This window comes from Geotrypetes seraphini, chromosome 3 (genome assembly GCF_902459505.1).
Source record: "Geotrypetes seraphini chromosome 3, aGeoSer1.1, whole genome shotgun sequence".
In the NCBI taxonomy this organism is placed as follows: Eukaryota; Metazoa; Chordata; class Amphibia; order Gymnophiona; family Dermophiidae; genus Geotrypetes; species Geotrypetes seraphini.
Genome location: NC_047086.1, coordinates 131087800 through 131110865, shown reverse-complemented (window position 1 = coordinate 131110865; position 23066 = coordinate 131087800). Strand labels below are relative to the sequence as shown.

Genomic DNA, 23066 nt, shown 5'->3' with positions numbered 1-23066 from the left:
GGAAGACTTATACCCTGATTCTGACCTCCTACCTGTGGTTGTTCAGTACTATACAGTTGCTGACATTACTTGGCCATTGCTAATGCAAACCCTACCTCTACGTGGCATTCCAAGTTCTTACTGGCATGTATCTTCTGCCTGGCTACTGAGTAATGAATCATGGGTCATGAGTTTGAGTATACAGTGCTCCCCCGCGAATTTGCAGTCCACGATTCGTGTTCCCGGTCATTCACAGTATTTTCCGACGGTGAATGACCGGGCAGGAGAGGGCAGCTGGAGTGCCGGCGAGTGAAGGAAATCATTCGCGGTATGCTCTGACCGCCTCTTCCTGTACTAAAGTCGGGCCTCACCAATCAGGAGCTGGTCGGAGCATACCGTGAGTGATTTCCTTCACTTGCCTGCGCTCCGGCTGCCCTCTCCTGTCTCCCCTGCTAAAAAACATATTCGCGGTTTTTCAACATTCACGGGGGGTTCCTGGAATGGAACCCCCACGAATATTGGGGGAGTACTATAATCCAAACTTAAGGAATGACTTCTATCTATTAACAACCAATGTACATGTGTTTCCACTGTTCTATGCAATGGTCTGACATAAATATTAAAAGACTGCTGGAGCCCTCATATAAACTTTTCCCTGATAATCTGCATTCATTTCAATCTAGGTATATCTGTCTCTACTTGGGTCCCTTTCTGACTTGAAACATTTCTAAAAAAGTATGTATTATTTTTTTAAGAACTGTTTAATCTGTATGAATTTGTAAAATGTTTGCTAGCACTCTTCCAGACTTCTCTCATTGACGCTCTAATTACCTGCTATCTTGCCAGGCTCTTTGGCAAATCTGCTTGCCACTGAACAGACTCCTCATACAAACTTTTCCCTGTTAAATCTCTATTAATTTCAATCTAGCTATATCTGTCTCTCTTTACTTAGGTCACCTTCTGACTTAAAACATGGATTTCTGAAAAGTACAGTATATATTGACTTCTAAGACACCTTTAGAGAGAGTTTCCACAGCTACATTATGTTCATGGACCTGAGGCCTATGTCCGCCTACCCTGCCCTTTATCTCACCACTAGGCTCACATTACATTTATACACCCACAGCTACAAATTAGTACTAATTAAGGCTTCCACTACCAATCCTTACCAAACTACCTCCTTACCACCCTAACTAATACACACACCTGAAAATAACTAAGAGTTCAAACCACAGCACTGCCCCATTGATTCCATTTATTCACTCTCTCCACCCATCTACTACCAAAATAAATACCACAAACTCAAACTTAACCTTACACAAATTAAATTTGAAGTGGGCTGGAAGGGTCCATCTATTGTACACAGTTATCACCAGTCATTCCATAACAGACAGCTGGGATAGCCTTAGAGATCAAGGCACTATAACCCAAGCCTAGCCACCACAGTCATTCATAATTACACTGCCTTCATAATACCAATGCCACAATCTCTGCTCTCCTATTTCATACCAATTACTCTCCTTGCCAGCATGTATTCCATCATCACAGTCATCAAAGGCCAGGCAGCAAATCCTTAGCACCCCTTAGCTGGGACCCCTTAGCTATCTTTTCATTTAGTGCAATATATTCTAACTCTCCCATCTTGTTTCTTAGGCTTCTGGCATTTCCATACAGACATTTCAAACAATGTTCATCATATCTATTTACAATTTGCTCAGCAGTTGGCATGGATAATTTGCAATCTTTAAAATCAGCCTGCTCTGTATTTAAGGAAACCTGGTCTACTGTGGGTTGTATTGCAATCTCACTGTCGAGATGCTCTGTCTTCCTTTTATGATTATATCTTTTAAAGAAATCTTGTCCTGAACCATGCTCTTTAGAGTGTCGACTTTCCCTCAGGTACTGCTCTATCTCCTTTTTAAAAGTTGATGCTAGCGGCCTGGTTCTATCCTGGTTAAGGTAGAGTCCATTTTTGTGGAAAAGGCTCTCCCTTCCCCAGTATGTCGGCCAGCTTCTAACAAATTTAAAACCCTCCTCTCTGCACCATCTCATCATTCATTCATTGAGACCCCAGAACTCTGCCTGTCTCTTGGATCCTGCGCAAGGAACAGTTCTGCAATACTTTACCCCATCCTCTGTATTCTCCAAAATGCTTTCTGTTCTATGCTGTTAAAAGTAGCATGTTAATGAAATGTAGCAGTAACTGAAATGCTTTATTTGTACCGCTGTTTTAATTTTGTGTTATAGTTTGTTTTGTTTTGGCAGTTTTTTAAAATGGTTTTATGAATGTTAATGTTTTTGTCAACTGCTTAGAAGCCGTGAGATGATCCAAGCTATAAATAAACAAATGAATGAGTGAAATGAAATCCGTGTTGTGAAAATATTTGCATACTTTCAGACCACCGCTGATGGGAATTCAGCAAATCTACTGGCATGACTCCTTATTTAAACACATGTAAGTCCCTCATAAGCCTTTGAAAATGTACCCAGTCATGAGCATCTAAGTCAATAAAGCTAATCTCAGATAGACAACTGAATTTATGGTTGATGCTCTGTATTCTGCTTTTAATAATGCAAATATACTCAAATGCTGACATGCTGGAAACACGTACACATATTAATGAGCAAATCTATCGCAAATCAGAAGTCCAAAGCAAAATAACATTTGTGCCAGACCTTTAAAAAAAGGATAAAAAAGGTACTGTACATGCTCCTGTATTTCTCTCTCTCTGTCTCTTTCTCTCTCTCCATACTTTGATGTTTCATCATTTAGAATTTTGGTACAATCCCTTATACTAAGTCAACTTGATTACAGTAATATTGCCTATTTATCAATTTCCCAAAAGAATATGCAGTGATTACAACTGGTGCAAAATACGGCAGTCAGGCTAATTTTTGGGTTGAAGAAATTCGATCATCTAATACCTTCCTATCGACTTCTGCACTGGTTGCCAATGGAAGCACATGTGAAGTTTAAGTTTGGATGTTTTTGCTTTAAGGTACTATTTGGTTTATCCCCTAAATACATAACTGACCTTTTCTCTTTCCCAACCAATAGACATAAAAGAAGCTCACACTTGAATTTTGTTTCTCCACCGGTTAGAGGATGTAAATTTAAAAAACATCAACATCTTTTCTCCAGTGGCGTACCTAGGGTATGTGGCACCCGGGGCCCATCATTTTTTGACACCCCCCCTATGTAAAAAAATATTTTTTGTAATGACCATGAAACAGAATAAATGGTCAGAATAGAAACAGGCAGTGAAAATTTTCTTATATTCCAAACATAACATAACATAAATTATGTCTGAATTGTCATGACATCAGAAGTACATATGGAGTAGTTGCAGGTGATGCTTGGGACAGTTCTGATTGTGTTAGTTCGGTTTTATGTGTTTTTTGGATAGAAGGGTTTTTATTTCTTTTTGAAGGTTTTGCAGTCTGTGGTCGATGTCAATTGGTTGTAGAGTTGGGGGTCGAGTGTTGCAGCTTGAATGGCTAGTTGGTTGTCGAACAGTTTTTTTCTTTTGACGTTTTTGGTTGGAGGGTGTGTGAATGGTGCGTGAGTTCTCCTATGTCTGTTTGAAGTGGATTGAATTATTTAGCTGAAGAAATTAGTTACCCCCTCATCCCACACACATTAATTCTCTTCCATTTTTGTTCCCATTATAAAAAAACACTGATAAGTTCCCAGAAAAAAAATACATTAAAATAAAAAGTGAAAACAAAGGCCCCTACAGATGAGAACATAACATAAGAATAGCCTAACTGGGTCAGACCAATGGTCCATCATGCCCAGTAGCCCATTCTCAGGGTAGCCAATCCAGGACACTAATACCTGGTCAAAACCCAAAGAGTAGCAACATTCCATGCTACCGATCCAGGGCAAGCAGACACTTCCCCCATGTCTTAATAACAGATTATGGACTTTTCCTCCAGGAATTTGTCCAAATCTTTCTTAAAACCAGCTACACTATCTGCTTTTACCATAACTTCTGGCCACTTCATTTTTAAGTTTAGATCTTTCCTTTCAAACAGAGACCTTGCTAGATGTCAAATACAGCACAAGGTAACTTCACATGGACTTAGCTGTGCAGGAAATGTGAATCTCCTCATACACCCACCATATAGTGCAAAAATGTGCAAAGGTCTGTTTTTTTCTCTCGATCACTACATAGCCTAATGCCACACAAGCAGTGCTGTTACAAACATATTCTGTAGGTCAATGCTAAGGATAACAAAGTTTCCTTCCTTGGACCAGAAGGAGATAAACCACTGGAAGAGATCCCAAAACAATACCCAAAGACCCACTCAGTGTGTGAACCAGTTGAGTGGAGTGGATTAACTGGGGGATGGAAATGGGCCCGGAGTTTGCTTAGCAGAATTTCCCAGACCACCTCTTCCTCTCAACACATTGACACGCTGCTACCATCACCACTAGGAACACCTCACTGGGTAGGCCAGCTATGCTATAAACTTTATAAAACACATTATTATATTTTCTTATAAAGCACATATTTTAACTGAACTCTCTGACATCCTCAGCCTTTCCATTCACAAAAATAGAAGGAAGAAGTGTTCCCATTTCCTGCTGTCTCATGTCCCCGGCCTATACAATATTTTTTTTCTGCAGACCCTTCAAAAGTCTGACCAAATCCTCATTTCACTTGCATTATAAAGTACTGAGGATGCCATCTCTCCCCAATCCCAGGTCCTAAAGTCTAAGACAGTAGCGCAAACTAATGCTGCCAGATACAGGAAAAAAATTTTTGATTCGATTCAGCCCTATTGAATTGGTTTTTCAATTCGATTTTCCTGCCCAGTTGGGTGATTTTTTTCAAAACTCCTGGTGGGTTTTATAGCTTTTTCACCCCCTTTGGCTTCTCCTAACCACACTGGCGCTGAGGTGTAAATAAAATAAAGAAACAAAAAGGACTTTTCCTCTCTCTGTTAAATCCTAGCTCACGTTTGCAGTCCAACACCAGCTCTGGCAGGATACACATTTCAAATCTGACATATTATAATCACAAAACAGAAAATAAAATTAATTTTTCTACCTTTTGTTGTCTGGTTATATTTCAAATCTTGTTGGTCCAAGGCTCTGGTTTTCTTCTGAAAACTTGCTTGCCAGGGTCTCCTTCTTTCTGCATGCTAACCATCCATCTGCCAACTCTGTCCTCCCTTTCCATTTCCCTTCCCTTCCCAGGAAGTCTGGTATCTTTCCTTTTTTTCATCTCCCTCCACAGATCCACCTTTTCTTAAATTCCCTTTCATCCGGCATCTCTCCCTCCTTCCCCACCATCCCAGAGTCCACCATCTCTCCCTTTCTTTTCCTAATTACCCTCCTATCCAGTATCTCTATCCCTCCTCCACACCATCCCTTGTGTCCAATTTCTCTCCCTTTCTGTTCCTTCCCTCCCTAAATCACATGGTCCATCATCTCTCTCCCTCTCCTCTATTTTCAGACCCATTATTTCTTCCCCCCCCCCAAAGTTTGGCATATGCACGTCTCTTTGAACACCCCCTTCCCTCCGTGTACTTCTAAATCATGGTCCCCCCCAAAGGCCTGTCCCCCCTTAAAGGTCTGCCTGTTCCCCCTTGAAGGCCTGCACCCCCCTTGAAGGCCTGTCCCATCCCCTTGTAGGCCTGTCCCCCCCTTGAAGGCCTGCCTGTCCCCCCCTTGAAGGTCTGCACCCCCCGAAGGCCTGCACCCCCCCGAAGGCCTGTCCCCCACTTGAAGGCCTGTCCCACCCCCTTGCAGCTTCTCCCCCCCCCTTGTAGGCCTGTCCCCCCTTGAAGGCCTGCCTGCCTTTCCCCCCCTTGAAGGCCTGTCCCCCCTTGAAGGCCTGCACCCCCTTGAAGGCCTGCACCCCCCCCTCGAAGGCCTGCACTCCCTTGAAGGTCTGCACCCCCCCGAAGGCCTGTCCCCCACTTGAAGGCCTGTCCCACCCCCTTGTAGCTTCTCCCCCCCTTGTAGGCCTGTCCCCCCCTTGAAGGCCTGCACCCCCTTGAAGGCCTGCACCCCCCCCGAAGGCCTGCACTCCCTTGAAGGTCTGCACCCCCCCCAAAGGCCTGTCCCCCCCTTGAAGGCCTGCCTGCCTGCCTTTCCCCCCCTTGAAGGCCTGCACCCCCTTGAAGGCCTGCACCCTCCCCCCTCGAAGGCCTGCACTCCCTTGAAGGTCTGCACCCCCCCGAAGGCCTGTCCCCCACTTGAAGGCCTGTCTCACCCCCTTGTAGCTTCTCCCCCCCTTGTAGGCCTGTCCCCCCCTTGAAGGCCTGCCTGCCTGCCTTTCCCCCCCTTGAAGGCATGCACTCCCTTGAAGGTCTGCACCCCCCCCGAAGGCCTGTCCCCCCTTGAAGGCCTGCCTGCCTGCCTTTCCCCCCCTTGAAGAGGCCTGTCCCCCCTTGAAGGCCTGCACCCCCCCTCGAAGGCCTGCACTCCCTTGAAGGTCTGCACCCCCCCCGAAGGCCTGTCCCCCCACTTGAAGGCCTGTCCCACCCCCTTGTAGCTTCTCCCCCCCTTGTAGGCCTGTCCCCCCCTTGAAGGCCTGCCTGCCTTTCCCCCCCTTGAAGGCCTGCACCCCCTTGAAGGCCTGCACCCCCCCCGAAGGCCTGCCCCCCCTTGAAGGTCTGCACCCCCCCCCGAAGGCCTGCCCCCCCTTGACGGTCTGCACCCCCCCCGAAGGCCTGCCCCCCCTTGAAGGCCTGTCCCCCCCCCTTGTAGGCCTGTCCCCCCCTTGTAGGCCTGTCCCCCCTTTAAGGCCTGCCTGCCTGCCTTTCCCCCCCCTTGAAGGCCTGTTCCCCCCCTTGAAGGTCTGCACCCCCCCAAAGGCCTACACCCCCCCTGAAGGCCTGCCTGCCCCCCTTGAAGGCCTGCACCCCCCCCCCGAAGGCCTGCACTCCCTTGAAGGTCTGCACCCCCCCCGAAGGCCTGTCCCCCCCTTGAAGGCCTGTCCCCCCTTTAAGGCCTGCCTGCCTGACTTTCCCCCCCTTGAAGGCCTGTCTCCCCCTTGAAGGCCTGCACCCCCCCTTGTAGGCCTGTCCCCCCCTTGAAGACCTGCCTGCCTTTCCCCCCTTGAAGGCCTGTTCCCCCCCTTGAAGGTCTGCACCCCCCCAAAGGCCTACACCCCCCCTGAAGGCCTGCCTGCCCCCCTTGAAGGCCTGCTCGCCTGCCTGTCACCCCCTCACCCTTGAAAGCCTGCTTGCCTGCCCGCCCGCCCCACCCTGAAGGCCTGATGCCCCGACCCACCCCGAAGGACCGCTCGCCCCCCTGGCCTCCCGCACCACCTATGAAGCAGCCGCAGCAGGATCGCGAAGTCAGCATCAGCGATCCCTGCGCTGCTTCCTGCGCCACGGTCCCGCCCCTCCTCTGACGTCAGAGGAGGGACGGGATCGCGGCGCAGGAAGCAGCGCAGGGATCGCTGACGCTGACTTCGCGATCCTGCTGCGGGCTGCTTCACAGGTGGTGCAGGAAGGTCAGTGGGGCGAGCGGTCCTTCGGGGGTGGCGGGGGACTGAATGGCAAGGCCGGGAACACCCCCTTAGGGCTGGCACCCGGGGCGCACCGCCCCCCCCCCCCCCCCCCCCCTTGGTACGCCACTGCTTTTCTCATATAAGGCAGCATTATGTGGTAAAGATCTAGAACAATTACTTATGCTCACTAATACTTATGGGGAATTTCCTGAAGTACTTAAGTAGCTGATTTGTACAATCTTATTCCACAATAACTGATCTCTCGAGCTGTAAATCACTAGCTTTTACTTTGTTAGTTTTACTTAATTTGTAGCATTTCTAACCATTGTAAACCCACTATACGTCAAGCTAATGGAAGCCTCGTAGCTAAAGCCCTAACCTTATACCTAGAAAACCACAACTTACTCCACCCCACACAGTCTGGTTTCAGAACCAGCTATAGCACTGAGACCCTACTAGGAATACTCATAGACACAGCTAGACAACACCTCAGTATAGGCAAGAAAATACTGATCATACAACTAGACTTCTCCGCAGCCTTCGACCTGGTAGACCATGACATCCTCCTACAAACACTAGACTCCATAGGAATTGCAGGCAAGGTACTATCATGGTTTAAAGGCTTCCTACAATCCAGAACTTACAGGGTTAAAACAAACAAAGATAAATCAGAACCATGGTCCAACCCCTGCGGAGTACCCCAAGTATCACCTCTGTCTCCCATACTCTTCAACCTATACATGGCTTTCCTCAGCTCCTACCTTGACAAACATGGCCTAACCTCCAACAGCTATGCAGATGACATTACCATTCTCCTCCCCTTCGACCATCCAGCGCTCACCCTGATAGGCACAATACACAGAACATTTGAAACAGTAGCAACATGGATGACAGAACACAAACTAAAACTTAACCCTGACAAAACAAACGTCATCCTCCTAGAAAACAGCAAAACCCCAACCTTAACAAACCTAGTAATAAACTCAATCTCTTACCCCATTCAAACCACGCTAAAACTTCTTGGAGTACTGATTGAAAGAGGCTGTACCATGCAACCACAAATCAACAAAATAATAAAAACATCATTCGCAACTATGAGAAACCTAAGACAAATTCAAAAATTCTTCGACAAGAAACAATTCCAACTTTTGGTACAATCTCTAATCCTTGGATTAATAGACTACTGCAACATACTATATCTCCCCTGCCCAGCGACCATGATAAAATAACTACAAACAATACAAAATACAGCCCTAAGACTCATCTATTCGCTGAAAATCACAGAGGCATACCACAACTCACACTGGCTCCCAATACAAGCAAGAGTACACTTCAAATTCTATTGCCTACTATTTAAAGCTATAAACGGAGACTGCCCAACCTACTGGAACAACCGACTAACTCAATCCACTTCAACCAGACACAGGAGAACCCACTCACTATTCACACACCCGCCAACCAAAAATGTCAAACAAAGAAAACTATATGACAACCTAATAGCCACCAGAGCAGCAAAACTAGACAGACAACTCACCAATCTGCTGTCTTCGACCATAGATTACAAAACCTTCAAAAAACCCTACTCTTCAAAAAATACATAAAACCTATTTAACACAACCAGATCCATCCCAAGCTTCACCTACTATACTATCTACTCCTTATCAAATCTAAAATGTTCTAATTACCCATTATGTATTACCTAATTTCGCAACAATTCTTATGTAATCCACCTTATATATTTCATAACATCATGACAATTCTTATGTAATCCGCCTTGAACCGCAAGGTAATGGCAGAATAGAAATCACTAATATAATGTAATGTAACTTCACGGTCCTGCGGTATATAAACTGTTATTATTATTATTTCTGTCACTAACCCTCCTCCCCCCCTTTTACACATGAAAGCATTTTTTAGTACCGGCTGGTGTGCTGAATGCTCTGTGCTACTTCTGACAATCAGAGAGTTCCTATTCATATGAGTGTCAGGAGCAGCTCAGAGCATTCAGCGCACCAACCTGCACTAAAATCTGCTTCTGCAGTTTTGTAAAAGGGAGGGTAAGGTAGGACTTATTGAATGCCTTCATAACTACCCAATCGTTGTCAATGTTTTCAGTCATGGGTGTGAAGCTTTGGAATGGTTTGAATGGGCAAATGCGCTTGTGTAAGCCCAAGGATGATTTTAAAAATTATTGAAGACATATTTGTATGTGTCGGCTTTTATGTGAATTATTAGGATATTCTGTGCATTACTAGTCTTATAGCCCGTTACATTAACGGGTGCTAGAATATATGTGTGTGTGTCTGTCTTTATTTTTTTCTCTCTCTCCTTAGCCGCTTTCTGTATTTCTATCTGTTTTTTGTTTTTTTTTTTCCTTGGCTGTCCACTACCACCCCTTGCCTGCTCCCCCTGTCCATTCTCCCTTCCTTTTACCTCCCCTGTGTCCTCCAACACTCCATCACTGCTCACCTTATCCAGCAGAAGCCCTTCTCCCTTTGTTTTACCTCCCCCTGTCCATCATCACCTCCTTCCTGTTCCCCCTGTCTTCATTTTTCTGCCCCCCTCCCTGTTCCTCAGCACCTGTTCCCCTGTCCATCAACCCCTTTTCTGCCCCTCCATTTCCGTGTGTTGCAGCATTTCCCTCCCACCCCACTTCCCTGTGCAGTATTTTCCTCCCCCCCATACCTTCCTGCTGAACTCCATGGCCTACTTATGATAACGGCCTGCAGCCACCGACAGCAGCCGCCGCGGCCGACATCCGCCTGGGGGGGTGGGAGGAAGAGAGAGAGAGAGCTTCGGGTGGCCAGCAGCCGCCGTGGCCGACATTCGCCTCGGGCCGCCGTGGTCGACATCCGCCTGGGGGGGAGGGAGGAAGATAGAGAGCGAGCTTCGGGCGGCCAGCAGCCGCCGCGGCCGACATCCGCCTCGGGCCGCCAGAGAGAGCGAGCGAGATTGGGGCGGCCAGCAGCAGCCGCGGGGACATCAACTTGTCTTGCCTTGTGAGGCCAGACCGTAAGCCGCGCATGCGCACTTCCTATGTGTGCTACAGCTCATGGAAAACGGACGCACGCTTAGGAAGTGCGCATGCGCGGCTTACCGTTTTATTATATTAGATATTCTGTGAGAGTTTGAAGTACTAGTCATATTTATTGCATTTTGCATGTTGATTGTACACTGCTTGGGTTTAAAGCAGTATATAAATTCTTAAATAAATAAATTTCACCCTTCGTGTCTTTGTTTTATCTGTTATACTCTTCAGTTATTGTACATATAGTTTTAACACACCAACTGTTACTGTTGGCTCTAATTAACTGCCCTTAGGAAAAATGCAATCTAAACACAATTTATAATTGTCAAAAGAAAGCATATCTAGGTCTGATGAACTGAAAATCTAGAAGCAAAATATGCTGACAGATTGAGCGCAGATGCCAAGCAATGAATGCAATCTCAGCTGCCTTAGCCAGAGCAGATGGTCAGCTACAGGGAAACACACTATATTAGGTGTTGCCTGAGTGCAATGGAGAATTAGATGAAATCAGTACTGCAAGACCTGTAAGCGACTGTCACAACCAGGTTTTGCCTTTACAGTATATCATGTCCGCACCTTCAAGAACTTTACTTAGGGCTCCTTTTACTAAGGTGCGCTAGTGTTTTTAGCGCACGCACAAAATTACCGTGTGCTATTCCGCACGGTACGCTTCTAGAATAATGCCAGCTCAATGCTGGCGTTAAGGTCTAGCGCGCGCGGCAATTTAGCACGCGCTATTCCGCACGTTAAGGCCCTAACGCACCTTAGTAAAAGGAGCCCTTAATTCCCAATTTACCTTATTCCTAATCACAAGTCTAACTGGTGCAGAAGTGCTGTTCCGGTGTAAAAACGGGCTTGCTTAAAACAAACAAAAAAAACCCCAAACCAAAACAACCCTCTGTGATCCATATATTTTGAAGGATCGTGATTCAAAAATGATGCAGTCGAGTCAGCTCACTAGGAAACTGAACCACAGATCAGAAGCATGGATGAAGCCCTTTCTGTTTCTGGCAATGGCATGAACTGAAAATGTCCTTTTCTGGCTTTTATGACTCTTTATTAGTTATGTGTATGCTTAGCCTATCTTCTCTGCCGATTTTCAGCAGTTATCAGTGACTGAAGTCTGAATTAATATAGAAAATGATGGCAGATCGACATCAAGGACCACCAGATGTTATCATTCAAAAAGAGAGCTTGCACATACTTTTGATTTGAAATTTGCTGTGGGTACATTGTACCTGCAAACATTTGCACCCACTTTTTCTATAGGTACATTTTCATGGAAAGTAATACACCTATAGTTTAAAATTGTACCTCTCAAGTTTTGCTTCTGTCAAGGACAGGTTGGACAAACTGTCCGTTAAATTTTGAAACTGAAGAATTTATTATCCTAATTTTAAAAGAAATTTGATATCTGGGCAGTGTGATTGGATACTACATTGTCTGTGGAGAATCATATTGGATATATACCCCCCTCTTACAAAACCGCGAAAGCGTTTTTTAGCGCAGGCCGACGCACTGAATACTCTGCCCTGCATCTGATGCTCATAGGAACTCTATGAGTGTCGTGAGCAGTGCAGAGCATTCGGCGTACAGCCTGCACTAAAAACTGCTATCATGGTTTTGTAAAAGGGGGGGAGGGGTGTATAATTAAGACTTTTTAAAAAAAATTTAAGATTATTATGTAGATTTCAGAATTTACTTTCTTTTGAAAATTGTCGGGCAGTCTTACAAGCAATTATTTTTCCTCACTTGATTATTTCAGTGTCCTTTTGTTTGGGTTGCCAGGTTATATGCGCCGGTCATTGCAAGTCACACAAAATTCAGTGGTACGATTGCTGACAGAAAAATCAGAGAATGAACACAATTTCCTCTACATTAGCATCTTTGCATTGGTTACCAATTGTTTATAGGATTGAATTGAAAGTTCTTAAATTAATTTTTAAAGCTTTGAATAATGTGGTAACATCTTGCTTGCTACCACCCTTAAAATGTATAAACCTATGTGTTCCTTTAAGGTCGGAGAATAAATACCTATTGGATGTCCTTAGTTTTTGATCAGTAAGTTTGTTTGGTCTCCGTGCTATTACTTTTTAAATTGTGGAATAGTCTACCACTTGAAATGCATAAAATGGAAACGTTCCTTTCTTTTAGAAAACAACTAAACACTTCATTATTTTTAAAAACATTTGGTTGAATAGGAGGCCTTAAGGGAAATGAGAGTTAGAGGACTGATATATGGTTACTTCATATCAATCACAGTTAATGTCTTTTGTGTGGAGATCTTGTCATTTTGCTGTCTTTTAATGATTATGTAAGTGAACTTTGTAATCCACCAAGAACATGGGATTGTGCAGAATAGAAATTTGGATAAATAAATATTTCCCCTCCCCTAACTAGAGGCCGACTGAAACTGCTTTTTTCCAGTTTGGGCAAAAACAAACCTGCAACCGAAACTGTCTGAACACTTTTGACCAAAACCTAAACTGCAACCAAAACTTCTCACCTGGTTTCGGCCAAAATCAAAATCTAAGGATTGATTGTGTGAATGTGAACCAATGAGGCCCACTGGGAATTGTCAGCCAGCAGCCTTCTGCTAAACCCACAGGAGATTACCCTCCAGTCCCAGGAACCGCAAGCATTGCTGACACCTGGGAGAGTCATTTTAACAAGGACTGCAAGAAGTCTATGTAGATGTAGTTAAAATGTGAGATTGTGTAAAAAAAAAACCAACAACAACATAAAAACTCCAAAAACAATTACCAGCTTATTATGTTTTCCAAAACTATGCACAACAATAAAACATATCAGTGAGGTGTTTACTGTTTTGAATGTAGTTATAAAACTGATTAAGGACAAGGATGATACAGATTCTTAGTAATATAGGATAAAGGAGTCCAGCCACTGGTCAACACTGCAGACATTATACCACTCTTATGTAGAATCCAGAATGAAAAGGGAGGAAAGAGTGGCCTAATGGTTAGAGCTACAGCCTTGGCACACTGAGATTGTAGGTTCAAATCCCTCACTGCTCCTTGTGACCTTGGGCAAGTCACTCAATCCTCCATTGTTCCAGGTAAAATAGATAGATTCTGAGTCCATCAGGACATATAGAGACAAATGATTGAGTACCTTACTGTAAACCACTTAGACAATTAATAGGTAATATATAAGTAAATAAATAAAAAGCATATTGATTATATGCTCTGAAAAACTGTTCTCAAGGCAATATATTTCTGAAATTATTTTCCCTAATATATAAACTTCATTTCATTGTAATTTCATTTCATTTTGTATCAAAAGCATGTATTTGGAGCACTCTATTTGCCATATAAACCACTAGGCAAGTTCAGAACTCCATTACTTGCAACTGTATTACACACACAAAAAAAGCAAAAAATAGTTCCCCCCCTCCTTCATCAACCTTACAATCCCTGCTGGTCTAGTGCAGTGTTTTACAATGCAAGGCCCGGGGGCCAATGGCAGCCCTGGAGACCACTGGGGTGACAGTCATCATCATTCTGGCTTCTCTGCCTCTCTACATGAGCTCATGACTGAAAGGGGAAAGTGGATAGAAGGAAAAACCACATGCCTGAAGGACAAAACATTTCTCAAAAGATGAAGAGAATGCCAACGTCCATGAGATTACACACAATTAAAAGTTTGAAGGTGAGCTGGTGCGGTAGATGTCAGTAACATATACTAGTCAGCAGTGTCGTGATCTTCCATGGGAAGATATTTTACAGTTCTCCTTCAGCTCGTTTGAATCCAAAGTGACCCCAACTTAAACATTAGTGAAGACTGCTAGCAATAGCTATGCTGACATCTTTTAGGGTTATATGAAGCCGTCTGCCTTCACTCAGGGTCTATCTGCATTCACATGCCAGTCAGATTGATATAATTTCCCATAGGCCTTTGCTGACATTAGTTATGCCAACTGAAAATGCTGAATGCTAGCAATAGCTATGCTGACAAAGACCACTAGTCTAGTGGTAAATTCGCTATTTCCCATGTCAGCTCTACTCTCAAAATGGCTGCCATGACCTTTTCCAGCAGTCTCATGAGATTGCCACTAGAGATCATGGCAGCCATTTTGAGAGCTAAGCTGGCATAACATGACTCTGAGCAAGTCACCTAACCCTCCGTTGCCCCAGGTAGATTGTGAGCCCACCGGAACAGATAAGGGGGAAATGCATGAGTACCTGAATGTAAAAACTGCTTAAACAATCTCCATTGATAAGTGGTATATAAGTAATAAATAAACTTGAAACTTAAGCTTGTGTTACTGGTGATCACTCCTGCCCTGACTACACCCCTAGATTACCAGAGGTTTTAAAATAGGCCTGAGGTAGAGAGGTACCCACATATGGGCAGGAAGTAGAGAGAACAGGACAAAACACAAATTTTTGGCTTCTGTAGAAAACACGTGGTCGGTTTTGGCAAAAACCAAAACCACAGTCATAGCCTTTAGCCAAAACCAAAACTAGGTCTAAAAAGGATTTGAGGCCAGTTTTGGCATTGTAACTGAAAACCAAAATCAAAATTCAGTCAGCTTCTACCCCTAGCCAAAACACACCTCTGGGAATGCCTCCTCTCAATGTGGCTAAGAGCCCCACATGTTGTGAGGCAGCATACAGACTTTTAGCTGCTGGAAGGAGAATAATTTTCAAACTGCTGATTAACATAGATGATATACTTTTCACTCAGGTAAATCACTTTGAAAACTGTTCTCTAAATCATGAATCCTATTTCTCTGCTGTAGCACATGCCCGGCTCGCTGCCAATGTGTTTAATAGTTGCTGTCTAATGAGCTAATTCACTGCCGGGTGCTTCTGATGTAGTCTGTACTACAATTTAACATACTGAACAGAAAGCCACATTACCTCTTTTAGGGTTGATGAGAACTGTATCTCCTGAAGATAGTATGCAGATACACACTGAAATGTGACAGTGAGAATCACACCTAGTGCTCCCAAATGCAGTCTGGCAGCCTGAAATAAATCTGCATTGTTGAACTCAGAGCACTCTAGGATTTCACCACAAGCAGTCATCATTGTAAGGGCCACAACCTGCAGAAAAACAAACATCATCATTCTCAGCTTCGGCAACAAAACCAAAAAGGGGGAAAAACAGCATGAAAATCATGTGTATGTGTGGGTGGGTGTGCATATATTTTAACCAGTTGATTAATCTCAATGGTTTGGCAATTGTCATATCATCATGTACTCAGCGGAACTAGCTTTCAGGGCACCGACTCCCTAAACCAGGGGTCTCCAAAGTCCCTCCTTGAGGGCCAAATCCAGTCAGGTTTTTGGGATTTCCCCAATGAATATGCATTGAAAGCAGTGCATGCAAATAGATCTCAGGCATATTCATTGGGGAAATCCTGAAAACCCGACTGGAATACGGCTCTCGAGGACCGGAGTTCCCTACCCCTGCAAACATACATCCTCAGTTGAAAGGATATTGCATCCCCTGGTGAGCAGGTCCTGGCTACAGGATTATTTCCTACTTCACCAGGGTGATACTCTCCTTTTAGGAGACCTCCTCCTATGCTCCCCCCCCCCCATGATCTCCGCTCATCAGGCAAGCCCCTTTTATCTGTACCCTTCTCTTCCACTGTCAACTCCAGACTCTATCCCTTCTTTCTTGTGGTGCCGTATGCCTGGAACAGGTTGCCTTAATCAATACGTCATGCTCCATCCCTGGCAATGTTCAAATCCAAGCTAAAGGCCCACTTTTTTGAAACTGCTTTCAACTCGTAAACTCCCCCTCACTGCTGTCAGATACCTCTACCCACTATAACCTCCTCAACCCTGAAATGTCCTGTCTAAATTAGATTGTAAGCTCTTCTGAGCAGGGACTGTTAAAATGTACAACACTGCTTACACCTTTCAGCACTATAGAAATAATAAATAGTAGTAGTAATAGTAGTCACCAGACTGGTTGCCAGACTGGAGGTGGGACTTCTCTACAAAAGTGACAGCATGCAGTATGTACAGTACACTAAATAGCATTCAATTCATACTCATTCTCCACCCTTGACCCTCCTAGTTCCAGACCCCTAATACAAAATGCAGTTAATGCATGATTTAAGTGATGCACATTGGGAAGAATAACCCGAATCACAGTTACCGGATGCTAGGGTCCACCTTAGGGGTTACCGCCTGAGAAAAGGATCTGGGTGTCATCGTAGACAATACGATGAAACCTTTCGCCCAATGTGCTGCAGTGGCCAAAAAAGCAAACAGGATGCTATAAATTATTAGAAAAGGGATGGTTAACAAGACTAAGAATGTTATAATACCCCTGTATCGCTCCATGGTGCGACCTCATCTGGAGTATTGCATTCAATTCTGGTTTCCTTATCTCAAGAAAGATATAGTGGTGCTAGAAAAAGTTCAAAGAAGAGCGACCAAGATGATAAAGGGGATGAAACTCCTCTCGAATGAGGAAGGCTAAAGAGGTTAGGGCTCTTCAGCTTGGAAAAGAGACGGCTAAGGGGAGATATGATTGAAGTCTACAAAATCCTAAGAGGAGAAGAACGGGTACAAGTGGATCAATTTTTCACTCCGTCAAAAATTGCAAAGACTAAGGGGACACTTGATGAAGTTACAGGGAAATACTTTTTAATAGGAGGAAATTTTTTTCACTCAGAGAATATTTAAACTAGGAAAGGGAGAGTGGGGTAGGGAGGAATAGTGAAGAGCAAGAGAGTTAAAAGGGAGGAGTCTAGTGACGGAGCTAGAAGATTGCACCTGGGTAGGGTGTTGTCAAGGAAGAGAAGTGTGTGCGATACATCTTTACTTTGTGATTAGTTTACAAGATTCCTGTCCCCTCTCTCAGATCAATATAAAGTACTGAGAAACTTAAAATACGTTTTGAGTTTTATATACCACCCATCAAGGCTAGCTAAGTAGTTTTACAATCAGGTACTCAAGCATTTTCCCTATCTGTCCTGGTGGTCTCACAATCTATCTAACGTACCTGGGGCTATGGAGGATTAAGTGACTTGCCCAGGGTCACAAGGAGCAGCACAGGATTTGAACCCACAACCCCAGGGTCCTGAGGCTGTAGCTTCAACCACTGCCCCACACACTCCTTACAGCTAACATGGTAATCAGACTTGGGGATTGCTGCACTTTTTCTGCCTTCCTCCTAGCCACCTGCTCCCTGGATATTTAGATATACACGACTCACTATACAGTGGAGCAGACAACTATTGCAAGAACAGGTGAGCAATGCAGTAGATGGCACTGAAGAGTCATTCTTAACCTAAAGCAACAAGCCTGCAAACACAGCCACTCTTTACTCGTGCATTTTATTTACCTTCATTGCAAGCTGAAAATTACTTCTGACATTTCACTTCAGAATCTGTGCCCTAAACCTGAAGTGCTGTCCTGCAATTTGAATTAATCCTTCGCTGCTAACAAAACTGCTTTTAGTTGGGGAGAGGGGGGTGGCGGGGGGGGGGGGGGGGGGGAGAGGGGTATAAGGCTGGAGTTTTCTTGCGATTTGATAACGGTGTGGTGTCACAGAAGCTTCACCTGGAATTGTGAACTTGGAAGCTCAGGGGAGAACCAGTTTCTAACACACTGCTTGGCATACAATATTTATTAAGCCCTTCTTCCATCTCCCGGAATATGATGCAGATATGAAATGAACTATAAAATACATAATGCATAACAATAGGGAAGCTGGATTGGATTTAATTAAAACCTCCACTCAATGAAGTATTAATGTACTTTGCACCATCCAAATCACAGTAGGCCCTGTGTACTGAAGTAGTTTGTTTACTGTTGAGCCATTTTGCCTTGAATAAAAAATGAAAGCCAACAGTGCCATTTGAGACTGTTTTTTTTTTTTTAAACTGAACTTCTTCATGGTTAACTAATACAAATGTTTAAAACAGAGACAGAATTACTAGGGAAGAAGGGTGCAACTGCAATGAAGGTCTACAGTGAAAGGGGGACCATTCTGTGAGACAAGAGTGAGATACAGGGCGACTGGCACAGAAGAAGCTAGAAGGGCAGCAGGGGCATAGCAGCTACTATAATTATTACTTATTTCTATAGCGCTACCAGCCGCATGCAGCGCTACATAGAGTCTGCTAAGCCAGCTTGGCAAAATGCCCAGGGCGCCAATGATAGGAGGGGGTAGAGGGGAGGGAGCGTATGCAGCTGAATTCTCCCTTCTGCTTGACCAATAGGAGGAAATATTTTTTCACTCAGAGAATATTTAAACTCTGGAATGTATTGCCAGAGGATGGGGTAAGAGTGGTTAATGTAGCTGGCTTAAAAAAAAACCCCAAAAACTTTTGGACCAGTTCCTGGAGGAAAAGTCCATAAACAGATGTTGAGATAGACATGGGAGAAGCCACTGCTTGCCCTGGATCGGTGGCATGGAATGCTGCTACTACTTGGGGTTTTAATTAATAAACAAACAGATCATTTCCCAAATTATCCAATCCACAAAAATTGTCATCAATCAAGAAAAGAAGGGGGTATAAAGGATAATTAATACAAAATCTAGTTTAATAAATTTTTATTTGATATCTAACTTCTTTTTTTTATAAAAAAAATCTATTATTACTAATAACCTAAATTCAATCGTGTAAACAACTTGTTTTGGGCACACACTTACCCTAATATAGAAATGAATTAATAAATTAAGGGGCTGAAGTATCATAAAGGATGCATTGTTCTCAGTGAAGAGACCTCTTATAACTTGGATGTTATTTCAAGTCTTCATCCTGAATGCATGTGATGTAATCATTTACTTCAAGCCTCCTTCCTACCTCAAATTTTTTTTATTAATTTAATTTAATTAGAAAACTATCAACTAACTGACTAAGAGTGCAAACCTATCCTTTATTTAATTCATCAGTCAATATTATGATTAATTTAATTTTTATCTAAAATTCAATTTATTCAATTCAGTAAAATAATATTATAATATATCAAAGAAAGAAAAACAGCAACACTTATCTTAGAGGCTTCCCAGCCAGGACCAACGTTTCAAATGTTTTATTATTTGTACACTTGATGTAAGATTAAAAATGAATAAAGAATTTTTTTTTTAAAAAAAGCAGAAGCCCTGACAGCAGTGACAGGAGGCTGCTTCTCCTGTCACTGCTGTTAGGACTCTGCACATATCTCAATCGCTCACTGTGTTTGCATGCAAATGATTTGCATGCAAACTTGATAGTGAATCAATCGCTGTTGGAAAACCGGCCAGAGTATCGGCCAACAATGACTGAGTCGCTATCTTTAGTGAATCTAGCCCTAAGTGTTCTTCACTACAACAATTGTATTTCTTTCCCGCCTCCCTTTTGGTCCCGTTTGTCAAGTTTTTGTCTTGTGATTTCTACTGTCTGTATTTTAATGCTTGCTCTAAATTTTTTATCTTCCCCTCCTTTATTACTATTCTACCTCGCTTAGAAGTTTTGATAAGCGACTGTATCAAATTTTTAATAAACTTGAAACTGGATTGGTCTGACCCCGTAAGGCCATTCTTATGTTCTTATCTTTTATTGCATGAGTAGTGCGCTGAACGCAAAATTACCCTGGGACACCTGAGCAAGCCCCGCGGTAGTGTCTTTTACCTTGCGGCAAGCATGCATTATTGCTTGCTGCAGTACATCCAGGTTTAAGCCTGCCCGATTCCCGCCCCTAACACACCTCCCGACACGCCCCTTTGAGCTCTGGATGCACAGCAGCTTAGAAGTGTTGCTGCATGTCCAGAAAGTTGGTTTTGATTATCGGCACTTGGATGTCCCTGCTATTAGGATATCCAAATGCCGACTTAGGCAGGTTTGTGGACGTTTTAAAGTTTTGATTATGGACCTCTATGTATTTGTATAGATGTGGGATTGAGATGTATTTAGCTGTGTGTGGTGGTATGCCTATATGAGGTGTACAGTGTTTGTGTGTGTGTGTGTGTGTGGAGGGGGGAGGGAATTAAAGGGAGACTGTAGTAGAGTAGCTCCTCCAAATGTGTTAGTTTTGCACATTAAGCTCAAAAAATACTAAAGGATGCACTTTGATGAAATGGGTATAAATGTGTTGCTTAAGGCAGTGGCATACCAAGGGTGGGGGGCGGTCTGCCCCGAGTACAAGCCATGATGGGGGCATTCAAGGTCTTGGAGTCATGGTCCAGGAACTTCCCTTCTCACGGCCCGGTCCCAAGGCTCTGGGTAGTCCCCGTGGCCCAGCATGTTCCCAGCCTCCTCGCCTGTCCAGTCCGATGGCCCTTTCCCTTCCGTTATGCTGATATAACTGCCGGCCTCGGCAGTGATTCAGCTACGTCTCCCGCGGCTCCCCTTCCTGCTTTCCGCGTCTGCCAATAACACAACTTTCTGTTTCCGCCTGGGTGGATTGCGGCTTAAGGTCTTAGGTCTAGTGTTGCAAACAGAATACGTATGAAAGGTTTAAACTTCTAAATTCCCCTCCCCCCTCCCCGGAGTTTCTGAACAGATAAAGGAAGGTAGTTACATAAGTGGGTAGAATTTACAAAACAGGAGTTACATGTTATGGCTGGGTTTCTATCCAATTACGAATCATGGGCTAGATTCATTAAGGACACTGATCATGTCTCGACCACTTTGGGACTCTGACCCAAATCACTAACCTCACTCCTGATCCGATCTGCGCATGCAAATGAGGGGGAATGGCACGCAAATGTAGGAAGGCAGCAATTCACTAAAAAAAAAACCAGGAACACCGATTGGGCTGGCCAATCCCAAAACAAGTGACTGCTGAGGGCCAGTCGCTTGTGTAAAAACACTGCTCTCTCCTGCTTGCCGCCCCAAGTCCTTTAACTCCATAGTTACTCTAGGTTGTGCTTGACAAAAATAAATAAAGAGAGAGCGAAACCCCTCCAAACGCTTGCCCCATCTTTAACCAACTGTGGGCATCTTCTGTCAGCTTTCGCACTTGTGTTGTTTGCCATGACTGTTTTAAAACCTACAGGTTCACGTCTCTTCTGATAGCATGCAACTAGACAAAACAGAAGGAAAGCGTGCGCTTATAACTGAGATCCCCGACTCTCCTGCTCTTGCCGCCCCGTGTTTTTAACCCACAGGTTAAAGCGGACTGCACTATGGCGTGTTCTGTTAAGTTCCAGAACACTCCACAGTGCAGCCCCACGTTAAAACCACGGCGAGTAAAAAAGTTAAAAAAAATAAAATTGCACCGAGAACAAAAAAAAAGCCCGGAGAGAAAACGCATGCGCAGACCATCTACAAGCAAAGAAGATGGTCTGTGCATGCATCAGGATCGCTCTCCAGCGATCCATGCAGTCGTGGGGGGAGTGGGGGGGGGAGAAGGGGGGGCATGCCTCAGATCACCCTCATTTGCATTACCCCCATTTGCAAATCATTCGTCCTGCCACAGATCACCCACAGATCGGACAGGATCGTGAAGGTTAGTGAATCTTGCCCCATCACATTTACTGCTTTGCTACTTTCTTATCATCTATTTCTATCTTTCACCCACCCAGCCCTCTCTGTTTCTCACCTTGCCCACCCATCTCTCCTTCTGTGAGACTGTCATTGAAATAATTTAATGTTTCCATTATATACTGGTATTTGTCAATATTTGCTTATTTATGATCTGAAGAAGTCCAACAAAAAGGTATCACCTTTATTCCTTTTGTTTTGCTATATTTCTATTTCTATATATTATCTTAAAAAGTGGACTAACAAAGCTACCACACCATTTCACTTAAGCCTGGATTTAAAAAAAAGCTGACTTGTAGGTTTGTTGTACATTTCTATCCTGGCCCTTTTATCACCAGTACAGAATAGCTCAAAGGACACAAATGTTTATTCAGTATACAATTTCTAGCAATACCTGGGTTGATAAAATTCCATGATGTATTCCGGTGTTGTGGGTTCCTGTTCCAATCACTCCAGCAGCAGCCACCTCTGAAACTGCTCCTAAACTGCAGAATGAAAAGCAAAACAAGTTTCTTCTTTCGTTCAAGGATTGTCAGTTTGAATTGTGCACAAAACGCTAAACAGACAGCTGTTTCCCCAACTGATCTGATTTTTAAAACATAAGCCATAATCTAGAGAGAGAAAGATTGGGGCTGGAGGAAAGAAAGGTCTTGAGCAATAACAGAGCTCATGGATACTCAGCTTAAAGAAAAGGAATTCTCTCAGCTATAGGTTGGGAGTGGGGAGTGTGTGGCACAGTGGTTAAAGCTACAGCCTCAGTATCCAGGGGTTGTGGGTTCAAACCTACACTGTTCCTTGTGATCCTGGGCAAGTCACTTAATCCCCCATTGCCCTAGGTAGATTGTGAGCCTGCCAGGACAGACAGCGAAAAATGCTTGAGTACCTGACTAATTTAATGTAAACCATTCTGAGCTCCCTTGGGCAAACAGTATTGAATACATTTGTATTTATTGGGAGTTATGTTTGAACCTTTAGGAAACTAGGAGAATAATTACATTCAGAATGGTTTAAGCCAGTGATCTCCTAACTTTTCATGTAAAGGGCCACAGTGTGAATATGAGAAGCTTACCCATACTACTAATTCTGTAAACCATTTTGACCTGCTCGTTCAGACTGGGTATTAAACATT

At 43.9% G+C, this 23066-nt stretch overlaps 1 protein-coding gene across 2 annotated transcripts in view; it reads right to left on the bottom strand.

Moving 5' to 3' along the window:
* Positions 1-23066, bottom strand: part of LOC117357978 (L-gulonolactone oxidase-like) — a 186530-nt gene that overhangs the window by 104746 nt on the left and 58718 nt on the right. For both annotated transcript variants that reach the window (XM_033939279.1, XM_033939281.1), the window contains exons 5-6: positions 22332-22422; positions 15363-15548 (exon numbers count right to left, since the gene is read on the bottom strand). In XM_033939279.1, the coding sequence (XP_033795170.1) occupies positions 15363-15548; positions 22332-22422 (277 nt within the window). The remainder of the gene's footprint in view (positions 1-15362; positions 15549-22331; positions 22423-23066) is intronic.